The sequence below is a fragment of the Dicentrarchus labrax genome, unplaced genomic scaffold (genome assembly GCF_905237075.1).
Source record: "Dicentrarchus labrax unplaced genomic scaffold, dlabrax2021, whole genome shotgun sequence".
NCBI lineage: Eukaryota > Metazoa > Chordata > Actinopteri > Moronidae > Dicentrarchus > Dicentrarchus labrax.
This window is the reverse complement of record NW_026136720.1, coordinates 30,283,290-30,296,755: the sequence shown is the minus strand read 5'-3', so window position 1 is coordinate 30,296,755 and position 13,466 is coordinate 30,283,290. Positions and strand designations below refer to the sequence as shown.

The window sequence follows — 13,466 nt, the reverse complement described above, 5'->3', positions numbered from 1 at the left end:
TTTTGCTAAGCCTCCAAGGCCTAGACACGTTCTTTGTTAAACTAAATGCCTTTCAATTTACGGAGCAGAGAACGAGTGAAAAAAAGGAGAGAAAGACCCTTTTTAGGTTACACAACAAAGCAAACGAAACCCTGATTTTTTTGCCTCCCTTTTTCTATTTTGAGCGGCTCTAAAATGGGACGCCTAATGAATTTGATGATGCATGCTAAATTCTGAGTGCATGTGAGGTTAGGCAGCGTGGGCATCCAGCTGACGGCATTGTTAATAATTCATCAGTCATATACACCGCTGTGCCATCAACTAGCTCCAACACACGTGGCTGTGGCCGTGGATGAGTGTCAGGATACTGATCCGAGCTCTTATGGAACACACACACATTAGAGAAAAAGACTGGGGCTAGGCCGTCTCACCGTGGCATGAATATATGGATTCAGTGTGCGTGTGTCTGCACACATCCTCTAACCGCTGAAGTGATGTATGGTGACAGTTGTGACTCTGTCGTGTGAAAGATGTATGGAGAGTGCAAACATTAATTTGCCTGTGGCCTCATGGTGTTCACAGGTTGAGGAGGAGTTTAGCTGTGTGTGAGTGTATTGGCGCGTGTGTGTGTGTGTGTGTGTGTGTTTATGATGAGCGAACAAAGGGCAGCAGACGAGGGAGGAGGGAGGTGGTGAATTAAATGTGCTGTTCCCTCCACCAATATCCATGTGTATGGATTAGCGAGGAGCAAACATTAGATGACGACCCGATGCACACTGCACATGGACAGTGAAAGATGTGTCACTCAGTGGCTGATGGGTAATGGCTGTCATGCACGGAGACTGTATGGATTCTCAGAAATGACAGAGCCGAGGGGTGTAACCTTGAAAAGTGCGCCTGACATTTCACGACTCGCATTTTACTGCACTGGCTCAAGGTCTTTCTCTTTCTGTCTGTTCTTTTCACAATCACATATCCGTCTTTCCTATTAGTCTCTGCCCCGTCTTCCTTTCTAATCCTCCTTCTCTTTTTCCTGTCTCCACCAACATCTTTCCTTCTCTTCCAGTGTCCACTGACAGCATGTTGACTTAACAAATGGCCATCTTTCATCTTGCGCAAGCAGCTCAGTTTAAGACTTTGGCTGTGGACAGGGCTTGTGGTATGGCGTGAGCCTCTGATCAGTCTGTCAGAGATAGATGGCAGTTTTCTCCACATCTATTTAGAACAGTGATGGAGGAAAAAGGCAGGAGAGAAAAGAGAGAACGGCGGCGACACAGGGTCCGACTGTTTCTTTTACTTAAAAGTGTCATATGAAGTGACTGTGAGCACGACCCTGCTGCACCACCAAATTATCCACTCTTATTTTCCTTGCCCGCACTATCAAACAGAAGCCTCTCCTCATGTCTAATTTTAACTCAGAGCAACAGCCAACAGCAGCTTGATGAGGTACAGCAGATGGATGAGATATGCTCTATTCCCCCTGCGGCCATATTGATTTAAATTCAGCTCTAGCAGGGCGAATGACGGAAGCGCACCGCAGAGCTGCATGAAAACAAAAACGTCCCAAAGAGTGGGTGAATTCAAGAAGCAGAATAAGACACCGCGAGGAAGACTGGGGTATACATCAGCCCGGTGCTGCACTGGTTAGATAAATTCCTCCAGGGGCAGGTTGAGGCATGATGCAGCAAAATGCTAAATACCTTGAGTCCTTTAAATGGCAGCGCATGCATTGTGCTTACATTACCTTAGAAATGAAAAATGGATTACTTCTACTTTTGCTGATTCCACCTCTATTGTACTCCACATGGAAGCCGGCTATCTGAGGCTTTCACGCCTATACAAGAAGGCACAGAGGGAGTAAAAGCCATTTTGAAGAATGTTCCGGCTGCACAGGCGACGCACAGAGTGATGAAGTGGGCCGGACTCTGCAGAATCACTCTTTAATGCTTAAACACACAACCAGACCTGGTATAAACCACATTATTGATCAGCAGCTTTAGCCTGTCCTGCATGGTGACTGATAGCTGAGCAGGTTGGGAGCAGATCACACACACACACACACACACACACACACACACACACACACACACACACACACACAGTAGATCAACTTGATGAAGTCTATAGGTCTGGTTACTATTCATATGACTTTAACAAAACACATACTCACTCAGTCACTGAGGTGGGCTTCTGACACAGACCCCATTTACACCTAATTATCACATGGATATTTTATCTGGACAGAAATTTTTTAATAATTTTTTATTATAATGCGTGCAGCTAAAGAATTAAAGTTTTATTTATTCACATTGATAATTACATGCACAATGTAGTTTACTTGTAATTAACAATTTAAATGATTAATTTATTTTAAGCAGAAACTCAGGTTGGGGTCAGGCCTGATTTCTTTGGGCCCAATCAAAGCTCTAAGCCGGGGGCCCTGTTCCATGTTATCCCCTATTTCACCTCATTTCCTGTCACACCTCTCAGTGCCTTTAAGGCCAGTGTGGACAGAGGGACTGAATGCAGTGACCAGTAACTCTTTCAGTGTACATGTAGGCACGTGAGTCTTAAGTTTTAAGGTAGGTAAGTTTGACCTACGTATGCAGTTTGCCACATTGCCACACGCTCTTCCCAAACTAAATCCCTTTGTGAAATATTTATCTCATTAGCTCATGCATGCCACTGCTTGGGTTTGGAAGAGGCTAAATACCGCTGTGGATAAGAACAGTGATTGTGGCCTCACGGCAGCACTTGTGTTATCTCATTTCGAGACGCTTTAATATTTGATGCACTCCTTCGTAAAACACAACATAAGAAATATTAAATGTTTATAAACAATTGTGAAAGCAAACAAAACCTTGTTGTTCATGTTAATGTGAGACTACAGTACAAGGACAACACACACACATCATGTACATATATTTGGGTTTACACCCTGCTGTGCTGTGGTGTTACACCATTAAAAAATGTTCTGCATGCCCATTCATCCATCCCATCATCCTTCACTTCCCTCACTTTGCCTCTCAAGGGGTGTGGTAAATAAAAATAACCTGCAAATCAGATGACACGCTCCGCCAAAGCAACAGCAACCACAGGGACGGCCGCTGCACGATTCTTCGTAATTTAAGCATTTTCTATCCATCGTCTGTGGCCATTGTTGCTCTTTTTTGGGTCTAACCATGGTAAAGTAGCGACCATAATCCAGTGGAGAACCTCACATAAAAAAGAATTGGGTTGAGGGTCTGCGTAGGGTTCCTGCTGAGCCACTGAGGGATGAGAGTGGCTTCATCTGAGAGGATAAAACGACTGGCTTGAAAGGGAAAGGGACTGGCAGAGAGGCCGTCTAGGCTGATGACACAAGCTTGAGTCACTTTTTATGGATGCTACAAAATAAAAATAGATTGGTTTGGTTCGCAGGTGTTGAAATTCCTTTCCGCTATTCATGTTTATGAGCCTCGGTTAAAAACTGCTTCCTCTGCCCGCCAGAACTGAGCTCATTTGCCTGTTTTTACGAGCTAGCCTCTCCTTGTTAATTCAGCCGATCGACTAAAACCCAAACAATTTAAATCTTAAAGAATGTGCTCGTGAATTTTACACCCCTATTAGAGTTTTTTTTACCTTTCCTCACTGCCCCTCTCCTCTCTCTTCCTATTGATCACCCATAGCCAGTGAAGATGGTGGAATAAGGCATGTCCACAGCACGGTAGCTACATGCAAGGATTTACCCAGCAACAGCAACACAGGCAACGCATACAAAAATAAGCAGCCCACAAGGCAGTTGTACACGAGTTGATCAACACAGTCATTCCAAATCAGCAAACAAGGCAGTAACTCATTCATTCATCAATCAATACATTAAGTAATTCAGTCAGGCAGTCGGTAATCCACCCAACCAGTGTCTTAGTGAGTACCTGGTGGTGGTAACTGCCCTCCCTTCGATATGAGGTCTAAACAGGGAGAAAGTCAGAGGGACAAGGTCAGGGAGGGGTTAGTATAATAATAGAACAGAACAAAAAGACAGGATAGGACAGGATAGGATAGGATAGTACAGAATGTATCCAATTTTCATAGTTTGGCCATCACTCTTATCTGTGTTAATAACATTGTACTAACCAAATTAACTGGAAAGATAATGACTTTGCTAAAAAGAAGTGTGCATGGTGAAGAAACATGAGCAGTCAGATGAAGGCGCAGGTTTTAGAAGATAAGGTTAAAATAGCAGTCACACAGAAAAACGTGTTAATCAACCAGTCATTTTCTTTTGTGATTCAGTCAAGCACAAATGTAAACATGATGTTTATTGCAGAAACAAACTAAATAAAGACTTAAAGCAAGCACACCTCCCTCCAAAATATTTCCTAATATCCATTCTATATTTATCATATATACGTATCCTTGCAAACACAACTTAACACAATTTATGTTCTTCTATATAAATGGGTATATTACAAACCTATGACCACAGAATTTTCTGTCAGCAAAAGCCTTCCATCAACTCTGTTCAGAATGACAGTATCAGATAATGAAGAGTGTAACTCAATGCCACTATTGTACAAAAACAACAAATGCCATTTTCTAAAATCAATTCCTTGTGAAATGTATCCATTGTAACATTTTCTTATAGACACTCATATGTAACATTATCAAACCCACAGCCAGTGTGGGCTAGATATAACATTACAGCTACAGCCACAGTCACATAATCATTACCTTGCAGGTCACAGAGATCTGTCAAGAGACTCCCCACAGACTGACGTCCTACTTCAATTTACCACGTTAACTTTGTGTACACACAGTTGACTTTTGGTTTTACCTCAAAATAAAAGCAGTTACTTGTTTAAAACTTGTTAGACCCTGTTTCTTACCCTGTCAGTCCTGCTGTCACAATGTTGCTGTGTTCCCAGATGTCAGCACATTAATGAGTGCAGTGTTATAATATCATAACTGACAGAAATGATGGTCAAACTACGGAAGACGGTTCAAGTTGTAATCAGCTACATTTAACCTTTAAATAAGTATATAATGTATCTGTCACCTACTTTAATGCAGATTTGGCACCGTGGATCCACAAAGCAAATTAATTGTGTTGAATTGTTGCATTTTAGAAGAAAAGCGAATAAAATCGAATACTTTCCCAGTGATTCTACGACTTTATTTCAGGTTGTTAAAAATATGTTAAAATATTCAGGTTTGTATAGAGAGTATCAGAAAGCTGATTACAATGCCCAGTGTAGAGCTACCCATTCAACACCACTTACTATAGCATCAAAACACCTTACTACTTTACCTTTAGTTTTCTTACACAGCATTATTTGCATTTTGATGTCAGCCTATATATAATTTCTTGCTCCACCATGATATTTGTCAGGAATATCAGAAAGGTTGTTCAGATATTTTGATCTGGAGACTGAAATGCTTTGTATTGGTCTAATCATGATATCAAACGTGAAACACATTTCAAGACTGAACAAAGCCGAGTCACGTCAAGAGCCTCTTCAGAACAAACGAGGCTGGCCGAGCTTATTGCTTGTTTACCACTTCACTGACTGCAGTGACACAAGCAGCTGTTGATCTGGCGTCATGCACTGCACTGCGTCCAGGAAAACAATCAGACCTGATCAAACCAGCTGGTGGCAATCTATTACGCACATGCTCGTTTGAAATGATTGATTTCTATTTAACTTCAAATGAGTTGACTTTGAGTGAACGCTATTATTGTGAAAGGGCCAACATTACCCTAAGGTTCACTTCCAGTACACTAAGCCTTGCCCATTTCTTCTCGACCGATTAGTCTTCCCAGCATGCATGATTAGCAATGACCACGGGCTATTGGGCAGTGACAAAGCAAATGAGTGAGGCTGCCACAGATGGGATTCAATTTTTCTGACCTGAAGGAACAAACTTAACACAATGGGTTTGCTGTGCGATGTGCCACTCATTCAGAACTGGGGTTATGTAATCTTTGGTGACATTTCACTGTAGAATTGGTTTCTGGGACACTTTAAGGTGAAGCAGTGATGTTTGTACGTGTTAGGTTGAGACTTAACTCTCTAAGAGTGAGGCGACAGCTGATTTGTATAAATAGTGGAAGAATAAAGAAGAACAAACAGAACAGGGAGTAGAGAGAGAAAAAGATGGAAGGAACATATAAGGCAGTAAACGAAAGCAAGAGAAAGGGACGAAGTTGGACAACTTAGTTTAACAGTCTTACCTTGGAGCGGGTTTTGAAGGTCCTGAAGGCGCCAGTTTTGAAGATGACCCTGTTCCTCTTACAAAGAATGAAGGCCACCATGCCGATCACCACCACCAGCAGGAAGAGAGGTGTCAGAACGGCCATGATCCACAGGTTGCCAGGCGGCGTCTTAACCACAGCTACAAACATACAAATATTACTCATCAGTATTCAGTATGTGTTTAAATCATTCCTTTTTTCATACCTGAGACTAGATTGACAAATATGGGGAATAAGTTTGTTTGCTCTCTTGCCAATATAGAAGATTGATACCACCCTCATGTTTACAGGCCGTGTATGGAGCTAGTGCCAGCAGGCGGTTAGCTTAGCTTAGCACAGAGACTGGAAGCTCGGGAAAACAGCTAGCCTAGCTCTGTCCAATTTAAAACACTCTGCCATCTTGCACCTCTACAGATCTCTAATTAACACTTTATATCTCGTTTGTTTTACGCTGTCCAACCATTGTGGAATTTCCACTGGGGATGGGGATGCATGTCCTGTTTTACAATTTCAATTAGGTTTATTACCCTTTTGAGGGCAGCTGGACTTTGTGAAGATGACAAAATCACGAGATCACGGAGAATCCATCTTGCCAGGCTTCAATCTATGCATATGTTTGTGGCCGGTACAGTGTTATTGGACCAATCCTATTCTGTGTAACAAACCATCTGGTTCAGTCATAGATTTACAGTACTCACTTTAATCTCCCTAAACAATATCTTCTTACCATCCATCTGATGAGAGAGAAGAGGAGCTGATGAAAATGCTGAAACACTCATCGGAGTTGCCTTCAATTATTACAGAGCGCTCAGAGCAATAAGCTTAATAAAGAAATATAAAATAAATTTAAATGTCGTACTACCACTCCCACACCCCAACTGTTTGCCCTGTTTCCTTCTGCAAAGTAGGCTAATTATCTTCTGGCAGTCGATCCTGAAGTATTCATTTAAATAATAAAGAAACAGCATAATAAACGACAGAAATGTGATAAACGAAAACATCTTTGAGGACTTAAAATCTACATCCAGAAATGTGCTTTAAAGTACAACATAAAACTTGCTTGAATACCAAGCTTTTCACTCAAATATCTTCCTAATAACTTGTTTCTCCACTATCACAGAACAGTTTGCCAAAGGGATGTGTTTTCATTTGAAGGACTAATACAGTTTCTTTCCACTGAGCCCGTTACGGCAAACCGAGTGAGTTTTACAAGAACACTATGTTCATTTCCTGGCTTATGCTCTGTTTGGAGGAGCTGTGAAGGGTGCTGATGGTTGTTGGTATCTTTCCAGTTTGTTAATTATAGTTTCTGGGGAAATGTGGGGGAGAAAAGGTGAGAGGGAACACTTTGTCCTCTCCAGCAGCTACTGTATGAACATCCTTCTGCATGGGTGAACATTTACTAACAAATATACACAACCACAATATTGTGAACGTTACATCAGATAAGTGAGGATATGCTGTCTTTTTATTTTGAATTTATTAGTTTAAATTTGTATTGATATTTTAAAGCTTTATTGGATACGAAGGGAATTACAGAAATTATGGAAATTTATGGAAAACTTACAACGCTGCACAATGTCAAGGTGAGCCAAGACTGTTATGCTTTAGTTCAGCAGATAAACCTTAAAGAGCAGTTAAACTGGGAATGTTTGCTCTACAATGGCTGCTGAAAGAGGAATGTGTGAACTTACTGTGCATCTATAATATAATGTACACATATGTGCCAATAGCTAAATGTAAAAAAAAAAAAAACATGGGAATGAAAATGTGGGTAAATATGTGAGTAAATATGCAAAAGAAAAACAGTCCACATTCTGCACTGTTCCTATTTTTATGCTAATGTATTGTATAGCTGGAGTAAATCAGCCAGTACATGAACAAATGGGAATAGTACAGAGTGTATTTTTAGATTTTGCATTTCAACATCAATAAACTATGCATTCATCTAGAAACCTTAGAATAATGAATATAAACAATAAGACTCCTATCACCGGAGTTAATATATGAATCTATTAATATGCACATTGTGTTCATTTCTAAAGTTTTCCTGCTGGACACAAGATGTCTCCTCACTGTAAAGTCCATTCTCAGTGGATGTGCACTGGTGGCATCACTCAAACAGCACACTGTAGGAACAAGAAGACACACTGATTTCTGACTGGAGGGGGTCTTTAAATATATGTCATGAATCCTCCCCTGTCATCCCCTTTTGTGTTCACTGTCTGGCCAGAAAGGTATAAATGTCTCTTTGTCTATTTTATGTTGAGTGTTCTTGTCTGTTGATCGGTTTCTGATTTACTTGCTTGGCCCTTAACAAATATGACAAATACATGAATTATTTAACACTGTACAGTAAGACAATAAGCTTACGTTCAGCTTGCACTTGTACAAAGTATCCCAGTGTCAGAGCCATGGTCTGGGAGTCCAGACTGCTGAGGGTCTTGGCAGCGTTGGTTCCAGTGATCGGTGCTCCGTTCTGCTGGACATAGTATGTCATCTCTGCTGGGTTCTTGGGACCAGGCAGTCGACGCATGCTCACCATCTGGATAGGACAAAGAAAGGGTCCAATAGTATCTCAAGCTGATAATGGCATTTTGTGAAAAAGTGTTTATATTTGATCAGACCGCATACGAATACGTCACCATTACATATTAGCTCTAGAATTGATAGATAAGAGAATAGTTTATTTTAAAGATTATCAGTTCAACATACCATCTATAGCCAGATTTAATACAAAATCCTTTATCTCTCCCCCACAACAGATTAAAAGTGCCTGCTATATCTACAGTGGCCCAATCAAAATCCTGAATCAGCTCGGCTGCTTTGATCATGACGAGCCATTTGCTGCAAGATAACTGCACTTGGGGAAGACACTCGAGGATAACTGAGTCACTTGAAATCTCAATTTCCTTTCATCATACATCAAACACCTTTTTTTAATTTGACGAACACATCACACGATTTAATCAAGTCTGGTAATTTGATTTTGTCATAAAAAGAAGGGATGTGTGGTATTAAATGGCTGGATGATTTCTACCCTCGCTACAACCCGTCGTCGCGCCCCACACCCCCCTCTGTAAGCCTCTCCCTCCTCCACTTCTGCAGACATAAAACTGGTCATCTGTGACTTCCCATAAAACCTTGTGGCTGCGTAAGGCATAAAGCCCAGGAGGAGTCAATCGTTGTCTTAATTTGCACAATATGGAACACCGGGCAGGGAGGTGACAGATTAGACAGGTAGTAACTGATTACATGTAATCGAGATTATGTAATCAAATTACAAACATAAGTAACTATAGTCATCCCAGATTTCATTTGAAAAAATTGTAATTTGATTATAATTACATCATCAAGAATTACTTGTTACATTTTTGATTACGCCTTTAAAATATGTCAATTGTAAAAATGATGACCTTTCTCTTCTGATAACCAATGCTTTGGAAAGGTGACAGACGAATGGGATCAGTCACATGTTATTCCATTGTGCAAGGCGCTTGAGTACAGAGCTGCAACACAACCTCTGATTGTTAGACAAACTCAAGGCACCATGGGATTGCAAGAGGACTAACAACCGTGCTAAACAAAACAATGGTTTTCAACACGGAAAAATTGATAAATAATTACAGAAGACATTTGCTGTAATTTGATTTGACCAACTGTAAATGCTAAATATGCTAAATAAATAAGTTTGTTCAATGTTTGACTTTTGACAAAAATTAACATTTAACCTGCAATCAGTAACTGACTTTCAAAGTAGTCTGATCACTAATCACTGCATGCTTTCCATTGGCAGCCAATTGTTTCATTTCAGTGTGCAATAGAAATGTACTGGCAGAGAACAATGTTTTTTATAATCATTACTGATAAAGTTGCCTTTGTATTAATTGTGTTTGAAGGTTTGATATTGTATGTATGTATTGAAAAGCAGAACCCCCTTGTTAATGCATTCAAAGATACTCTGACTGAATGAATGACTCTTGGAGTCTGCTCCCATACAGCAACCTTTTTAATGCAAGAAATTGTTATTATTATTATTATTATTATTATTATTATTATTATTATTAACATTTGCACTACAACTGCAACTGAAGATATATTTATTTTATTTATCCTCTGAATATATTTGATTGTTTGGTCTATAAAAACAATCTCAAAATTTTAAGTTGATGCCAGCAATATTAAAAAAAAAAAAAGAAGTAACATGTCAATCAATAATTTTGGAGTATTCCTCTGCAGACAATTACTAATATAATATACACCAATAAGAGGAGGGTGCTGTCCAGGGTCCTGAATGTGGAGCTGTCCCAGATATTCATTGACCTGCACTGATGACCAAGAGTTTGCTTTCAGATCAGGATTTTCATTCACTCACTATACACTTACATATCCAAGAGCCCCACCAACAGCGGGGTGCTATGGTTGCGCTGACAGTCAGTTGGTATGTCAGGTATAAGTTTCTACTTATTCAGTGAAATCTCTACATTACTGGATGCACTGGCACAAATGATGGTATAGAAATTCATGGTTCACAGAGGATGAATACAAATGATTTCAGTGATCTCCTGTCCTCTATCTAGCACCACCATCAGGTCAAAAATGAATGATATAATATAACAATGAATTAAATAATATCAGTTATACCATACTTTCATGTGTGCAAGAATACCAACACGCTCAACTAGGTTGATGAGCATGGTAAACATTACACCTGCTACAACATCAGCATGTTAACATCGCCATAGTGAGCATGCTGACATTAGCATTCAGATCAAAGCACTGCCATGCTTACTGTCAGTACTGTAAAGCCACACAGAGAAGCTAGCATGACTGTAGACTCTCATTATTGTCTCCATTATTTTTCGCTTCTGCTGAGTCAACTTGTGTTGTCTTCTCCACAGAGCCCCAGAAATATCACATTGGATCCTGTTCAACTACATCACACAAAATTGAGATAGCTTTCACAGAAACATGCAGGTTAATTGTTCACTTGGGGGACTTTCACTTGGGAAGGAGCAAACTGGTTCTTCTAATAAAGGCAGGAATGGCAATTCACGCAATGACATACAATGAATCCCATTCCCCCCCCCCCACCTGCACAGTGTAGCTCCCCACGGTGGTGGCCCGCCGAGATCGCACAGTCCGAGAGCCCTGCCTGCCGGCCACCAGGAAGAGCTCAGCCAGCCGCTGCTCCATCAGGCTGGCAAAGCTCTGGTAGTTACCCTCCAGGGAGGAGCTGTCCACATCCTGGATCACTGTGAGGAGAGATCAGAGAGGACAGAGGGATTTAGGGAGTAAAGAGCGGGCAAAGAGGGGTGAAAGAGGAAAACCGGTAAGAGGATGGAGGATGGGATGGGAACGACAACATGAGGCAAGAGCAGAGGGAAGGAGCAAACGAGGACGGGGTGAGTATGGGAAAGAGGTGAAGATGGAGTAGAAAATATCAAAGGGAGATCATATGAGGACGATATTGATATTGAAGAGAATAGGGGAGGCAAAGAGAGACAACAGACAGGAGATGAGTGTGATATTAGAGAGGACTGGATGATCGTCCCATCCACTTAAAAGCTGCTCATCCAGAAACTTCTATTACAGCTGTAGCAACACACACTGTGTGCATGTCTCCTCCTCACAGAAACAAACACAAACACACACACAGGTGCTTGCATCAATCTTGCTCTGAGTGCGTCTCTTACTAGAGGCTATAAGTGAGATGGAGCAGTGGACAGACTTCACACACACACACACACACACACACACACACACACACACACACACTTCAGCATCATTCACACCCGGCTGTGATGTGATATGAAGTGATCTCTCCCTCTGCCCCAGTCAGGAAGCTGTGAATTATACATCAATAGGTTTTCCCAGGAACAGAGCGGCTAAAGACACTCTAAGCACTGAGAGCGGGTGGGAGAGGGAACGAGCAGGCGAAGGGAGTAGGGAGGTGGGAGGGAGGAGAGGAAAATCTGGAGAACCAATACTATTCTGCTGAATTGCACAACAGCGAGCGCTGGGGCATTTAACTAACTGCTGTTTTGTCCAATCGATACGGCTCTTGATTACCGCTAATCACCCAGTAGCACTTTTGTCTGTGTGTGTTTGTTTGTGTGTGTGTGTGTGTGTGTGTGTGTGTGTGTGTGTGTGTGTGTGTGCAAGAGCAATTTACCTGTTATCACCCAATAGTTCTTGGTTGCCATCGATGTGTTCAGATTATGGTATTCAAGGGCTGAGGAGAGAAAGAGAGAGAGAGGTAGAGATGTTACAGATATCTGCAACTTTTAGAAAGCCTCATTCAAGCCTTAGTGCTTGCTAATTCAAATTATTCTTTGTTTGGCTGTTCACATTTTTTCTTAATTTTGGTCACATCAAACATGCATTCAGCCAGGTCTTCAGGTGACGTATCTCATCTTGTACATTTGCTTTCTGTTTAGTCACATATATACCACTGACATCAGAGAAAACAGTGTTGTTTAACCAGAAAGATATTAAAGCACAGGTGTTACTATTAACATTAACGATGGCTCTGGTGCATCAAGTGTCCCAGTAAGCCATGACAGTGTGACAGTGAGCCAACATAAACAATACCAGGACTCTGAAACTGAAGCAGCTAAATGGAATTCAGCCATCATTCATTTTATTATTTACACCTCAGATTTTCCTACTGTGGAGAAAAAGTCCTATTAATCAAACTGACAAACCAATTTACCCACAGTGCACTTGAAACTTAAAACGGGGCAAGGTCAGTTGCCCTGTTTGCCAACTTGGAAATCCAGCCTTGGGCAACGTTCAAGCCCAGGTTTACAAATCGTAGATATTTAATTGCAACAATCTCCTCAGATACTATTCGCAGTTGGTAACACAGCTGTCGGGTTGTGTGGAAGAATTCAGGGAGTGACTGAGTTAATTCCAAGTTAGACAGAAGAATTTCCAACATGTGCTTAAAAAATATGTTGGAAAATATATTAGCTTCATCAGCTTGAGAATGCATTTTTGCACAGAGCAAGGACTGTAGAAAATGTAATAATGAGCTGAAGATGCCCGTTTAAGTTCAGACGTGATTCATTTGCTTAAAAGCTTTTTGGGGGCCATATGTGATAGTATGTATGTTAGTGTATCTATAGATATAAATAATAACTGTTATAATAATAGTAATAATAATAATAATAATAATATACCACCCTTTCCTTCTCACTCTCCTCCTCCTATATCCTTACACACACAACTCCCATACTCACACATACAC

The 13,466-nt window shown here is 40.9% G+C and overlaps 1 protein-coding gene across 1 annotated transcript in view; it reads right to left on the bottom strand.

Moving 5' to 3' along the window:
- kiaa1549la (KIAA1549-like a) overlaps positions 1–13,466 on the bottom strand; it is a 100,931-nt gene that overhangs the window by 30,401 nt on the left and 57,064 nt on the right. The window contains 5 exon segments of the mRNA XM_051382072.1: positions 3,894–3,929; positions 6,194–6,354; positions 8,588–8,759; positions 11,309–11,469; positions 12,390–12,449. Coding sequence (XP_051238032.1) covers positions 3,894–3,929; positions 6,194–6,354; positions 8,588–8,759; positions 11,309–11,469; positions 12,390–12,449 — 590 coding nt within the window.